Below are 12963 nucleotides of genomic sequence, written 5' to 3'. Positions count from 1 at the left end.
GCAGGTGGCCTTCTGCTCACCTTAGCCACAGGAAGGGGAGAAACTACAGGGAATCCTCTAGGATGTACTGTCAACTGTCCAGTTGGCATTTCCAAAAAAAAGAAACTCCTGGGACATGATTTTACCAAGAATATAATACTTTACTGAAAATTTACATTGGCCCAGAAGAAGTGAAACCAGCTCTGATTTTTCCACAAGAAAGCTTACTTAATTAAACAATAGATTCCCTCTCCTCTCACCCACTGGATATTCACATTGTCCAATAGTAATACTTCTTCTTATGGGAAAGATCCATTTCTCCATCCAGCACTTGCGTTAGTGACCTTGGTGTTCCTGCAGGCTCTCAAAAGATGCCTCGGTTGCCTAGATAGCATCCCTCCCATTACGTTCCACTCCACAATCTCTACTCTGCCTTTTGCCAAGCTATGAGCGAGGGAGAAAATGCAGGTAACAGGCGAACCAGTCCTGACATGCACTACCTCCCTCTTCACTGACTGGCCCTCTCATGGCTGGGCTAAGAGGCTGGCATTCCTGGCACTTTGATTGCCCATTTAATAATCATGGTTTCTTTAAATGTCTGACTTTGCTCTGCATAAAAGATCATTTTATTCTGCATTTAATGTTGTGCTTCTGATATGTAAACATGGCTCCCTTAAGAAACATCTACACTGCTCACCTCAGAGGAAGCCTGAGGTGGCCAGTGACAACAACCCTCTCCCCAATTCTCACTCACAGGACATCTCCGGACAATTGAGCCAAGATTGAGCTCCGTGAAGGAGCTCTGCCTCCAAAGATATGTATGGTGGATATGGCACATTCAGGGCCCATTCTCGGCAGCCTCAGCTTGGACAAATGTGGTCCACGGACCACAGACTACCTCCTGCACTCTCAGATTCCTCTCCACAAAGTAACAAACTCTCCTCGGCTGGTCAGAGGTGGCCGCATCCTGGTGCCCCAGCTGGCCATATTTCCCTGGGAACAAAAGCAACTGTTGGCCCAGCAAAGCCTCGGGCCACAGACCTCCAGCCCCACCGGCACCTTACCTACCCCAGCCCCAGGTGTAGAGATGTCCGGTGCCTGAAAAGGAAACAACGGGGGAAGGGCTGTAATGGGGGGCAGGGGGAGGTTGAAGGAAGCCTGCAGCTGTGAGTCCTCTCCCCCCCCAGGCGGGAGCTGCCTGAACATCTTCCCTGGTTTGCCAGGAGGGCCTTTGCGGGGCCAGAATCCATGACCTCTTTGCCCTCGCCGGCCTACCCACCCGCTCCAGGAGGGCTCCTTACCCGTCACGGCGGCCGTGTGTCGGGACCCGCAGCTGACCCGCCGCACCTCGGCCTCCTCGGGCAAGTCCAGCAGGGCAGGGAAGGGCTGCAGCGAGACGAAGGGCACCTCGTCGCGTCCGGGCCCGTCCGCAGCCCCCACGTCCAGCCCGTCGCCACGCTGGCTGAGGGGGCGATTCGGCGGGGCCTGAGCGGCCTCCCCGCTGGCTGCCGCTGTTGCTCCACTCTCGGTGGACATTTTGGAGGGCAGCCCGAGCTGTCCGGCCTCGTTCCAGCCCCACAAATACAGGTCGCCCGCATCTGGGGGGGGGGAGGTGTGAGTCGCCGTCGGGGAAGGGCTTCTTCCCTCGCTCGCCCGGGGAGGGGCCGCGCCCGCCCCGCCTCGCTCACCGCTGACGGCCGCCGAGTGCCAGCCGCCCGCCGCCGCCTCCGCCACGGCCAAGCCCTGCAGCGCCTCCACCGCGCGCGGCTCCCGCCGGCTCTCCAGGTCGCCGTGCCCCAGCTGCCCGTGCCTGCCGGAGAGGAAAGGGCGCTCGGTTCCGCTCCGTCTGCGGCGCGCCGCCTCGTCCGCCCGCCCGCCCGCCCGGGCTCACCTGCCGCCGCCCCACGAGAAGAGCGCCCCGCCGGCGGCCAGCAGCAGCGCGTGCTCCAGGCCCAGCAGCAGCCGGCGCGCCGGGAGGGTGGCGGGGAGCGCGGTGAAGAAGGGCGGCCGGGGGGCCACGTAGCCGCCGGGCACCAGCGGCAGCTCTAGCGGGGACAAGGGGGCGGGTCAGTGCGGAGGGGGGGAGGGCGCGGCCGCCCCTCTCCCGCCCTCCGCCGCCGCTCACCTGCCGCCGCCGCCTCCTCCGCCCGCAGCTCCCTCCGCCAAACGGGCTGCCCCTCCAGGAGCTCGGCCGGCCCGGTCGCGGCGGGCCAAGCTTCCAGCGCCTCCTCCCGCAGCAGCAGCACGTGCGTCTCGGAGGGCAGCGCGTCCAGGCAGTCCTGCGGGAGCGCCGCCGCCACCGCGCCCTGCAGCCGCACCCGGCCCGCCCCGGCCGCCACCACCGCCGCGAAGCTCCAGCTGGGCCTCACGCGGCGCACCGGCCCCTCCGCGGACAGTGGCTCAGGGCCGCCCTGCGCGCCGCCGCCGCCCCAGCGGAAGCCGAAGCGGAACCAGCCGCTCTCCCCGCCCGCTGCGGGACCGGGCGCCCTTCCCCCGCCGGGCATTGGCTCGGCTGAGCCGGGCGGCCCGGATCAATCCCCCCCCCCCCGGCGGAGCAGAGCCCGGCAGCCCAGCAAGCAAGTGACGGTCGCTGCCGCCGCTGCGAATGCCGGGCAAGCCCGGAAGCCGCGGGGTGGGGCCTGCGCGCTCGGCCGGACGACTTCTCGGGCTTTGAAGTGCTGCCAAGGCGCATCCCCGGCCCTGCTCCGGCCACGGCCTTTCCCACCGGCATCAGCCAGGATGGATCTATGGGAAGCGCGATTCCCCCTTAGAGGCAACGTCTTTTTTCCCCCTTGCCTCTCCCTGACCACATAGAGCTCCTTTACAGGTGCTGCCCTTTCAAACATTGAATATACCAGATGCAGGAAGAGGTTTCTTTTGTTTTTATTTATGCAACGTGTCCCATTATTCCCTACAGAATGTACAAAATGCGGAAAGTGCAAAAGAGAAGAACGGTTGTATAGCAGCAAAGGGGGAGGCTGAGGCTCCACAGGGGGAGCGCAGGCTGAAGGAACAGCTCTGACAAAGGATTTCCTGGGGGGGGGGAGCTGCTCCAGGCCCTCCAAGAGCTCCTGCTTTGCCAGCTCCCAGCAGTCAGTAGTGCCCCACCAGGCCCAGGCACAGCAGAGGTGCTTCTGAGGAGGGGGGGGGCGCACGGCACAAGGGCGCTCACTCCCTGACTGCAGCATTGGGCTTGATCAAGCCGTAAGAGACAGCCTGAGCCAGGCACTCCTGGGCCACCTGAGCCACCTGGGGCTTGTCCTCCGCCCTGGTCGCCACGGACAAGATCTCCAGCATCTCGCTCTCCATCAGCTTCGTGGCCACCTCCCGGTCGGCTGCCATCATGTTCCTCACCACGACCACCCCGCGGTGCTGAAGCTCTGTGCAGGGGCTGAGCAGCAGAGACTGCAGGATTTCCAGCCAGTCTGCTGTCTGGGGAGAAGCACCAAGAGGCATGTGGCGGGCATGCCCGACCCTGCCCCTGCGACCCACTGGATGCCCCACCCACCAGGCAGCAACCCTGCTTCCAGAGCTGGCAGTGCCCCTTGGAAAGCAGGCCTGTGGCAGAGGGATCCTGCCTCTAGCCTACCCAGGCTCACAGAGCAAGGCGCACCCCTCAGGAGCTCTCTGTGTGTGTGTAAGTGTCCATGTGAGTTAAATAGTTCAGATAAGTAGAAACAGTTTCATTGTTTATAATATTATGTTTTATTTTGGAGAGAGGAATTGCTCGGGCGTTTCTCCTGGACTGCATCCGGAATGGGAAGACAGGAGGAAGGGGAGAAGTAAGCAGGAAGGTTGAGGGGAGGGGGAGAGTGAAGAAGAAGAGGGAAAGAGGGAAGTGAGAGAAGAGGTTAGAGGGTGGATGCGGTTTGGGGGGAAATGGGTGAGCAATACCGAAAGTTATGTGTATAAATTTACTTTACTCTTTATCTGAAGTATTTTTTATGATGTAATGTAAAACTGAAAATAAAAAATTTTTTACAAAAAAAAGTGTCCATGTGTGTGGGGGGGGGGGCTGTCTCAAGCAAACTTACCATTTGGGAAATCCGGATACAGATCTGTGGCAGCAGCGAGGTCAAGACTGCCAGTGTCCCAGAAGCTGCCCGACGAAGCCTCTCATCTTCCTCCCCACTGTACAAAACCAGCAGTTTCAGACGATCGCTGCCTTCGGCCAGAAACAGCTCTGCCACCTGTAGGAAAGATGAGCAGCTGTCAAGCCTGGCCTGAGAGGCAGCTGCCCACCCACCCCCCGGCCCGCTTTTAGCTTCTCACCTGCGGGCTCAAGGCCAGGTTGCACATGCACTCGGTGGCTGCCAGACGAATCATCTCGTGCTCCTCAAACATGTAGCCTTCAATCATGGGCACGGCCTTTTCCTTCAGGATCTTCTGCCTGCAGGAGGCATGGGGAGAAGTAGCCCCAAAAGCCATGCCCAGACCCCAAAGGATCCCGCCTCCCCAAACAGGCCTCACCTGAGCCTCTCACTGGTCCCAGCCAGGTTGGTGAGTGCCATCAGCCCCTCAAAATTCTGCAGGCCAGAACGAGTCAAGTGCAGGAGGCTCACCAGGGGACGGACCACCTCATAGACCTGCAGAAGAAAAGTGCCCAGCTCAGCCAGGAGTCCTGCCCTGCTCACAGGAGAGGAGGACTCAGGGAGAGCTGCCTCCCGTTCCCACCAGTGCTGGCCGGCACAGACCCGCTCTCCAGGAAAGGCCATCTCCGGAGCCGTTGTGATGGTGATCTTGGCCAGAGCCTGCGCGGCCTTGCTTTGCCCCACATCAGTCCCCTCAAGAGCCAGAGGGATGAGCGCCTGTGGGGTGACAGGGAAGGGAGAAAGAGACTGGTCAGCCGAGACCCTTGTTGGGAAAAGCAAGAGGAGGAAGGGGTGATACTCACCTTCCCTCCTCCAGCAGCTACCACAGCCCCACGGTTCTCCGGGTTATCCACTACGGCCAGGAAAACCCTGTAGCACAGCAAGACATGCGAGGGTGTGTGTATGTCAGAGCCAGGTTCAAGCACATCCCCTCCCACCAATAGAGTGGCAAACAAATCGGAGCCCTTGTCTCCACCCTGCCCTGTTAAGTCCCAGTCCAAATCATTGGGCACCCAGGATCCAGAAACCCTGCCGCATCGGAGAGCAACTGCAGTCGGAGGTGACATGGCCTCCTTTGGGATGCTCTCAGCTAGATTCCTGCAGGGGAGTGGATTGTAAGCTTAAATATCATTTTCCAACATTTGGGACTTTCACTTTAACTAAGGAGCCTGGAGGGGCCAAAAAACAGCAACTGCAGAAAGAGAGACTGGGTTGTATTTTTCATCCCTAGAGCCTCTGTTGGGGCCTGACACACACACACAAAAAAAAACCCAAAACCATTCAACTAATGTTTATCTGTCTCAGGAACCATGTTAGTTTGCTCCAATAAGCTGCAGGGAGAAAAAAATGCTTCAGCCCCTTTTTCTGGAAGGACTATGGAGATGCGTAGAGCCCATGGACTGCTGATTTTCAAGAGTCTTCTGCAGCGCTTTCCCCTCCCTTCCTTTGCCCAAGTATGGAACCGCTGCCTAGCAAGGTCAGCAGCAAAATGGGAAGCTGTATCTCACAGGCATGTTCAATCAATGGAGCATCAACCGATGTCTGAAGGTCTCTCGAGCCGTAAGTCATCTTTGCCCTGTGGCAGGAGAGCTCAGTGCCCAGCTGTCCCCCAGGGACTCAGGCCATACACTGAGCAACTCATCCCCACCTGACCGTTCCAGGTTTATTCGCCTCTGGACTCCAGGTCAAGCCGCAGAGCCTCACCTGGAAATCAGCTCCCGGCAGGCAGGGCTTAAAGAAGGACTCTCGTTCTTGACCATGCAGACAAGAGCCGAAACCACACCAGCGGCCAGGAGCTTCTGCACACGTCTGTGGACGAACTCTGGCTTATCCTAGAAGACGAGAAGGGTGAAGGCACACAGCAGGGGAAGCCCTTTACAGGAACCTCCACTGCACCTCTGCCCCCCTCTGAGATGCACAGCCCCTTCTCTCCCACGGGGCTTTGGCCTCCACCCTTCATCTGCCTGGGCGTTTGTCCTTCTCACCTTGGGGTGCTTCTCGGGGATGTGCTGCTTAGCGTACTTAGCAAGCTCCACCATCTGCGGGTCAGGTTCCTCAAAGTCATAACTGCTGGTACAGTTGACCAGTGTAGAGGCCACTGCAAATAAGCAGCTCCGATTCTCTGACTAGGATGGAAGCAAGGAGCAGGGAAAGGGGAGGTTTATTAGGCAGCCCTTTGAGATCACCAGTCAGCATTTGTAACTTGCAAATATCCTGGAAGTCTGCAGTTGGATAAATGATCCATTTAAGCCAGAGCATTCCAAGAATCAAAACTGACATCCCTGGAGACAGCCGTCTTCTTCCACTGGACAGAAACAGCCCATCTCCCTTGGTTCAATTGTCACACTTGTCTTATCGTTAGGACATATCTTCCAACATTCAAGCAGAAACTGTCTTCCCCCGAACCACCAGTCAATGTGCTGCACGACAATCTTTTCTTCAAAATGTTATTCTTTTATTGCAGACAAATGTGCAATACAACCATTCTGCATAATGACATAGCACTTTTCAAGCACAGGGGCAGATCCAGATTTGAGCACAGACTCCACCCATCCTGAAGCACATTCTCACAAGCAGCGAGAAAAAACAGGATAAAGAGGGAAGTAAACGCTGCAACAAACCCAGATGCCTACATCTATACCAAGAGCTTCATCACAGGCCCAACAAGAACACACACATCAGAGGCACATTCACATGTTGCTCCTCCAATGTGAGATATGCCATCATCTGCTAGCAACGCCCCTCTGGATTCTTCATACAACCCAGAGGACAACTTTGCAGAAAAGTATTAATGGACATGTTTGACATCAGAACTCAAAACCAGGACTAAGTAACATCAGAACATTTCAACTTTCCAGAACCTCCGTAGCAGATTTCAAAGCAACTCTTTTAGAAAAGCAGGACTTTCAAAGGATCGCCAAGTGAGGAACAGTTGCACCCGCAGACATTAAAAGGCTTCAGACAATCTCAGGAGGTTTCAACCAATACAATGGGTTTTAAACAACTAATGAGGTGCTCTGTCCCATATGTGATTTCCATCTGTCAGACCAACCATTTTCTTCTACCATTTTCCCTCACTTCTCTCCAACTGAACCTTACACCAGTGCAGCTACTCTGTGCATCTGATGAAGTGAACTGTAACTCATAAAAGCTTATATCTTTCTAAATCTAATCAGAAAAGATGCACACTGAGTTTTTGCTATCGTAGACTAACCACTTGGCTCTCCATGCCAAGAGGTGGGAACCCCACTGACTTTGCTGGTAAGAAGCCAGCAAAGGTCACAAATAGCGGCCATATGACCACAGGATGCTAGGATGTCTGGACCTCTAAGGACCGTTTGTAAGTAGCCTTCATTCAGACCCAATGCAAACTTGACCAGTTGCTGATCACCCAGATTAGAATATGGCTGATGGGATAGTTTCCTCTCCATCTTGTTCAACTCCCAAAGAGGCTCTACCTGTGCCAGCTGGAACAGAGCCTGCAGAGCTGCGTTGTCCTCCAGAAGTTCTTCCTTGACATCTGCGTCCAAGGTGAGAAAGGCCAAGCCTTCTGCTGCCCAATGGCGGGTGCCAGCATCAAGAGTCTCATTGCACAACCATCTAGATGTGGGACGAGGGGACACCAAGGCCCCAGCCATTCAGCAGGGAGCATTAGAATTTCACTCCAACCATTAGGAAAAAGAGCTCAAACATGCAAAGTTGACAGCAATCATGAAATACCAGATCCAGTCCATACTGCAACCACATCAGATCTGCTCAGGCTGTTAGCTACTATTCAGAGCATGCATAAAACATGTCACCCCTGAATCACGCTCACTCCTGGATATCTAGCACATTTACAAATGTGAAAGCAGCAAGCAATGCTTGATACCTTCTCCCCAAAAGGGTGCCAGACCAGGTGGAACTGAAGGTGCCAGAGTCTTTAGGGTAGAGCACCTCTCACAGCCAAGGAAGGGCCACACTCACTTGCAGCACTGCTTGGCCAGTTTCAAGGTAGAGCCTTCGGCAAACTGTTTCATGCTGAAGTCTGTGCCCCCAGCCGAGCCCAATTTACAAAGGCCCTGAAAACACAGACAACAATCCATCGCACAACCTGCACTGAGCAGGTGTCCCTTACCAAAGGCCTTGTCCCAAGCAAGCAAGGGAGAGAAAGGGGTGCATCTGAACAAGCGCCCTCCCTCCCTCCCTGGTCACCCAGACTAATCCAGAACAAGCTCCTCCTACTCACCACCAGAGCCCGGATGCGAATGCTGTCACGCTCACTGTGCTTGTAAATCTCCTTAAGCAGCGTCACCCCATTTGCAGTGATGAAGGAGGCTCGCTTGGCCTTGTCAGCTGCGTGGATCAGAGCCTCCACAGCCACAAGTTGGTGAGCCACCTGGGATGAGGCACACAATGCCAGAATGCTCTCCATGATGCCATTCAGTTCCAGCACCTGGTTCCCGGCCTCTGAAGGGCCTTGCAGGAGACAGCTCACTGTCTGGATGGCCCTGAGTTTCCCAGGCATGCCGTGGTCCTGGAACCAACCCCTGGAAAGGAAGAGCAAGCGACCAGTATCAGCAAAGAGACTAAACATGAAACTACTATGTAAATACTGAATGTATATTATAGGAAGGAACCAACAACTGAAGTAGCTCATACCTCTCTCATTCATGAGGCCTCTGCCATGACACACTCACCAACAGAAGCTGGCAAAGCCAAAAGAATGGCAACCAGCCCAACATTCATTGCTAAGAAGTGACAGCTCCCTTTGTCAGTTCTCTCCAAAGGGCTGCATTGACAGAAGACCTACCGGACATATTCCTCACAGAGTCGATGGAAATTCTCTCTCTCGCTATCACACTTCAAGTCCTCGTAAAGCTTACTAAGCAGCACGGCCACAGTCATGGGGGTGTTCTCTGTCACATGCAGGCCTCCAGGACTATGGGGCACTGTGCTCCCAACCTCCAGGATCTCTTTGAGACCTGCAAAGAACCGTGGTTTACTAAAACAAAGAAGGAGCCAAGAATAGAAAAGTTGCTGTGCAGAGAGTCGTGCTCACCGTGATCAATGACCCAAAGGGTCAAAGCGTTGTTGGAGGCCTGCAGCGACTTTGGGGCTACTGCGCTGATCAGCAGATTGAGGATACTGTCGCGACCATAGGAAGAGATGCCCGCTCGAGTGAGCGCCTCTAACAGCCATCTAAGGAGCAGCTTCAGCTCTCTGGTTGAGTCTACAGCAAGAGCATCAGTTAGAGAGGTAAACAACATTTCCACTCATACTTGTGAGCTATCGTCACTTTTAGCACACAAGTGAGCAAAGGCATAACTTGATTTAGCATAACAAGTTGTTCTCCTGCAAACGTCTAGGATGCTTTATCCAAGCTGAATGTCACTAAAAACATCAATATGAGATGTCTAAAAGTACAATAATTAGAAACACACACACAGAGAGACAGACAGCAACATGCAGCAACAATAGAAATGGGATGGGCAGGCTCCATTGCATTCATAACTCGAGGACTACCTGTAATCCATCCAGACTTAAGACAGCATCATGAAAATGTGGCCATCCGTCTCCTAAGCAGTACAGGCAGTGATGCTATCCCTACAACTTAAGAAAGGCAGTTGGAGACTCACCTGATGCCAAAACATTGTCTTTGTGCAGCACTTCTTTCTGCAGGCCCTGCCTGAGGGTCTCAAACATGGCCTGCAACAGGTTATAGGCAGCCAGTGAAAGATGTTCATCCTCCCGCTCTAGCACAGCAAAGAGACGTTGAGGCCCCAGGTCTCTCAGAATCACCACTGTCTGTAAGAAAGTACCCAGCTTTGAGACGGGGGATCTATAAACCCATTTTACCTATCTTCTTGTTGTAAAACCAGCTGCTCCTCTGAAATTCAAGTCTAACTAGAATTGCTCTTGAGGAGGCAGGCACTGCTTCTCAAAGTCCTACAGAAGCAAAGTCTTGGGATCGAAGCCAGTCAGGCTAAGGAAGTGGGTTGATTTTTCAACAGCACAGTGAAATACAGTCCCCAGTGCACCATACAAAAAGATCAGAGTTCAACCACACTGGTGTCCATTCCAATATGGCAAGGAATCACCAAGATTCTGTGAGCAACACAAATCCAAAACTATTTCCCAGAGCTGAGCTGCCGAACGACATGATCACTTGCTCTTTACCAAACCCCTTTGCTAGGTCACAAAACCAGAGCAAAAAGGAGTCTGGTCAGCACAGATGCTTAAACGAGTTCCTAGCTCTGTGCAGTAGGTGTTTCAGGAAAGACACCCCCCCCACATGCTAAATATTTGGTTAGATACTCCAAGAGAAGGTTAAGTGCTCTTAGTAGCAAAGCACCATCCTTGAAACAGTCAGGAAGTAAACCACATGAGTCCCCAGCTCTGAAAAAAGTCATCTTGCAACAGCCCTTACTCGAGAACAGTGACCACGGCAGAGGCCAGTGAAGGTCCGCAAGGCTGCTATCATCATATCCAAATGACCTGTGTCCAACAGCTGCAGCAGTAAGCACACTCCATCATTCTGGAAAATTTTCTCGGCACCAGGCTCCTCTCGAGCCAGAACTATCAGGTTCTGAGCTGCCTGGTCAGAAAAAGAACAAGTGTTTAACTACCTAAACTTTCCCTGTTCATACTGATTTATACTGCATTGGGAAATCTTGACCCATCAGATGCCCACCTCTTGTTACACACTGACAGGAGCAGACCTACCAGCCTAAAGCCTCCTGCCTATACTGGGCTTCACCCCCCATAAATCCAAGCCAGAGAAGCCATTAGCTAACGAGATTTAAAGTCTGGTACTACTTCAAACCGGAAAGGCTGCTATAGATCCTTTGGGGAAGGGAGTGAAGGAAAATGGGGCTTGGGGTCAAGCCTCAAAGCTTATGACCCATTATCCCGAGACTGCATGCTCATTTACCTACCGACCGCCCCTACCCCCTCTATAACCCACAAGATTATTATTTCCATTCACAATATTCAAGTGCAAGACCAGCTAAAGGGATGGAATATCTGCTAAGCTGCAAGAACTTGCTACGTGTTCTCACTTGTACAATTCTGCACTGCTTCTACACTCTTCCCAGTCCACCTATCGCTTCAAATTGCAAAACTTCCTCTGAGCTTTCAGAATAACAAGTTCATCAAGCTTCATGAGATGCAGATCACTTTGCCCACTCCATCCTCAAGGAGCATCCTAACCTCCTCTTTCTCGGCCCCTACCTTTTGCTTCTTGTCCTGATCCTTTTCCTCATTGTCCAGCAGCAGCTTAAACATAGCTTCTACTTTTGAGTCAGTACAGTTCATGACTTTCACCTGAGACCGAGAGGAAGAGACAGGCCAGTTCAGAGCCTTACCTTAAAGAAGCGCAGGCCCATCCCACAGCCTCTCGCTACAGCGGGGGCGGAGGGAACCCGGGGCCTACCTTCTCCTGGGCGCTGCTGCCAAGATCGCGCAGAGCCTCCTGGAAGGCCTTGTTCTTGGGCTCCAAGCGCACACAGAGCTGCAGGTCCGAGGCGGCCCGGTCGAGGCGGCCCAGGCCCCGGAGGGCCTGGCTGCGGCGGAAGAGGCTCTTCACGTCGTGCCCGTCCAGCTCCAGAGCTGCAGAGACCAAAAGGGAGGCGGCGTTTCGGTGGCGGGGCCGCGGGGAGAGCGACCGGGCGCGCGCGGGGGTGTAGCGGGCCGCTCACCTCGGGAGGCGTCCGCTTCGGCTTGCGCGTAGTCCTCCTGCGAAGGGAAGGCGGGAGACGGGAGACCTTGGAAGACGCTCCCCCCACCCCGCCGCGCCGCGCCCCCCGGCGCCCCGACTCACCAGCTTCAGCTGGCAGGCGGCGCGGTTGCGGAAGAGCAGGGCGCGCTGGGAGTCGGCCTCGGCCTCGGGGGCGGCCAGTCCCAGCGCGCGCGTGTACGCGGCCAGCGCCTCCGCGTAGCGCCCGGCCTGGAAATGCTCGTTGCCCTCCCGGCGAATCTCCGCCATTGCCGACGCCGCCATGGCGCTTCGAGTGGACGTCACGCGGACGCGACGGCCGGCACTTCCGGGGGCGGGGCCTGAGCGGGGCGCGGGACTGCGCTCCTTCCGCCGGCGGCGGCTGCGGCTCGGCGGCGGCAATAGTGCAGGAGGTCGGCGGCGGCCATCGCCAGGACCAGGCCGCCGTAGATCCCCACGGCCAGCAGCGGCAGCAGCGGACTCCTGCGGCGGGACGGAGCGGCGTCAAGCCCGGCGGGCGGTCCTCCCGACCCCCTCCCCGGCCCGCCTGCCCGGCCTCACCGGAGCCCCGCCGGGAGGGCGGCCGAGGCGTTGGCGCCCCGGGGACGGTCGGGGTCGGGCCGCGGGCAGCAGGACTTGAGAGCGCCGCTTCCGCCGGGCTGGCAGCAGTAGGCGTCGGCCGGCGCGTCGGACAGGCGCGGGCAGAAGAAGGCGGCGTGGAGGCGCCCGTCCGCACCCGAGTAGCCCTCGCAGAGACGCCCGTCGGGGGCCGCGAGCGGGAGAGCCCGTGCGGCGGCGTCGCTCGGCTCGGACGAGCCCCGGCCAGAAGCTGCGGGTCGCGCCTGCAAGGAGCCAGCACCTGGCCGGAGGAAGGCCGGCAGCAGCAGCAGGAGCCAGAGCAGCATCTTCCCCGCGGCGCCCAGGCGGAGGCAGCCCGGACTGGATGGGAAGGCAGCGAAACCGCGCTCACCGACCTGCTCCCACATCCATTAGCAGGCACCTCCCCGTGCCATTAGGCCCTGCTGCTTTTAGCCCCGGCCTAAGTGGGGACTCTGCCAGGCTGGCGGTGGGGAGGATCCATTAGGGAAAGGATTCCGCTAATGAGGGTCCTGAACTGGCCTGGCTGCACCAGAGGTTTGGAGAAAGACAAATGCGGTGCCATTTGATGAAGGTCCTGGCTCACGTTCTGGGCCTTTT

General features: G+C 56.1%; 2 protein-coding genes across 3 annotated transcripts; both read right to left on the bottom strand.

The window, feature by feature from the left end:
* Nucleotides 1–119: 119 nt before the first annotated feature.
* RCCD1 (RCC1 domain containing 1) lies at nt 120–2712 on the bottom strand. Of its 2 annotated transcripts, XM_039362082.1 has the most exons (6): nt 2105–2712; nt 1871–2024; nt 1668–1789; nt 1281–1577; nt 1048–1077; nt 120–972 (listed from the first exon to the last, which is right to left on the bottom strand). In XM_039362082.1, the coding sequence occupies exons 1-6, from the start codon at nt 2481–2483 to the stop codon at nt 818–820; spliced, it is 1137 nt and encodes a 378-aa protein (XP_039218016.1). In that variant the 5' UTR covers nt 2484–2712; the 3' UTR covers nt 120–817. The 2 variants fall into 2 exon arrangements, with proteins under 2 accessions (XP_039218016.1, XP_039218015.1); XM_039362081.1 differs by having other exon boundaries at nt 1281–1789.
* A 134-nt stretch (nt 2713–2846) lies between these two features.
* UNC45A (unc-45 myosin chaperone A) lies at nt 2847–12061 on the bottom strand. The gene is made up of 19 exons (XM_039362015.1): nt 11872–12061; nt 11750–11786; nt 11485–11660; nt 11283–11375; nt 10480–10647; nt 9689–9857; nt 9112–9282; nt 8863–9034; nt 8299–8599; nt 8037–8131; nt 7529–7670; nt 6056–6196; nt 5775–5902; nt 4874–4940; nt 4674–4787; nt 4450–4565; nt 4252–4369; nt 4014–4169; nt 2847–3411 (listed from the first exon to the last, which is right to left on the bottom strand). The coding sequence occupies exons 1-19, from the start codon at nt 12049–12051 to the stop codon at nt 3148–3150; spliced, it is 2808 nt and encodes a 935-aa protein (XP_039217949.1). The 5' UTR covers nt 12052–12061; the 3' UTR covers nt 2847–3147.
* Between the last annotated feature and the right edge of the window lie 902 nt (nt 12062–12963).

Source organism: Crotalus tigris, unplaced genomic scaffold, assembly GCF_016545835.1.
Source record: "Crotalus tigris isolate CLP2741 ecotype Arizona unplaced genomic scaffold, ASM1654583v1 scf7180000019364.2947544272:3078424, whole genome shotgun sequence".
Classification (NCBI taxonomy): Eukaryota; Metazoa; Chordata; class Lepidosauria; order Squamata; family Viperidae; genus Crotalus; species Crotalus tigris.
This window is presented reverse-complemented; position numbering and strand designations above follow the sequence as displayed.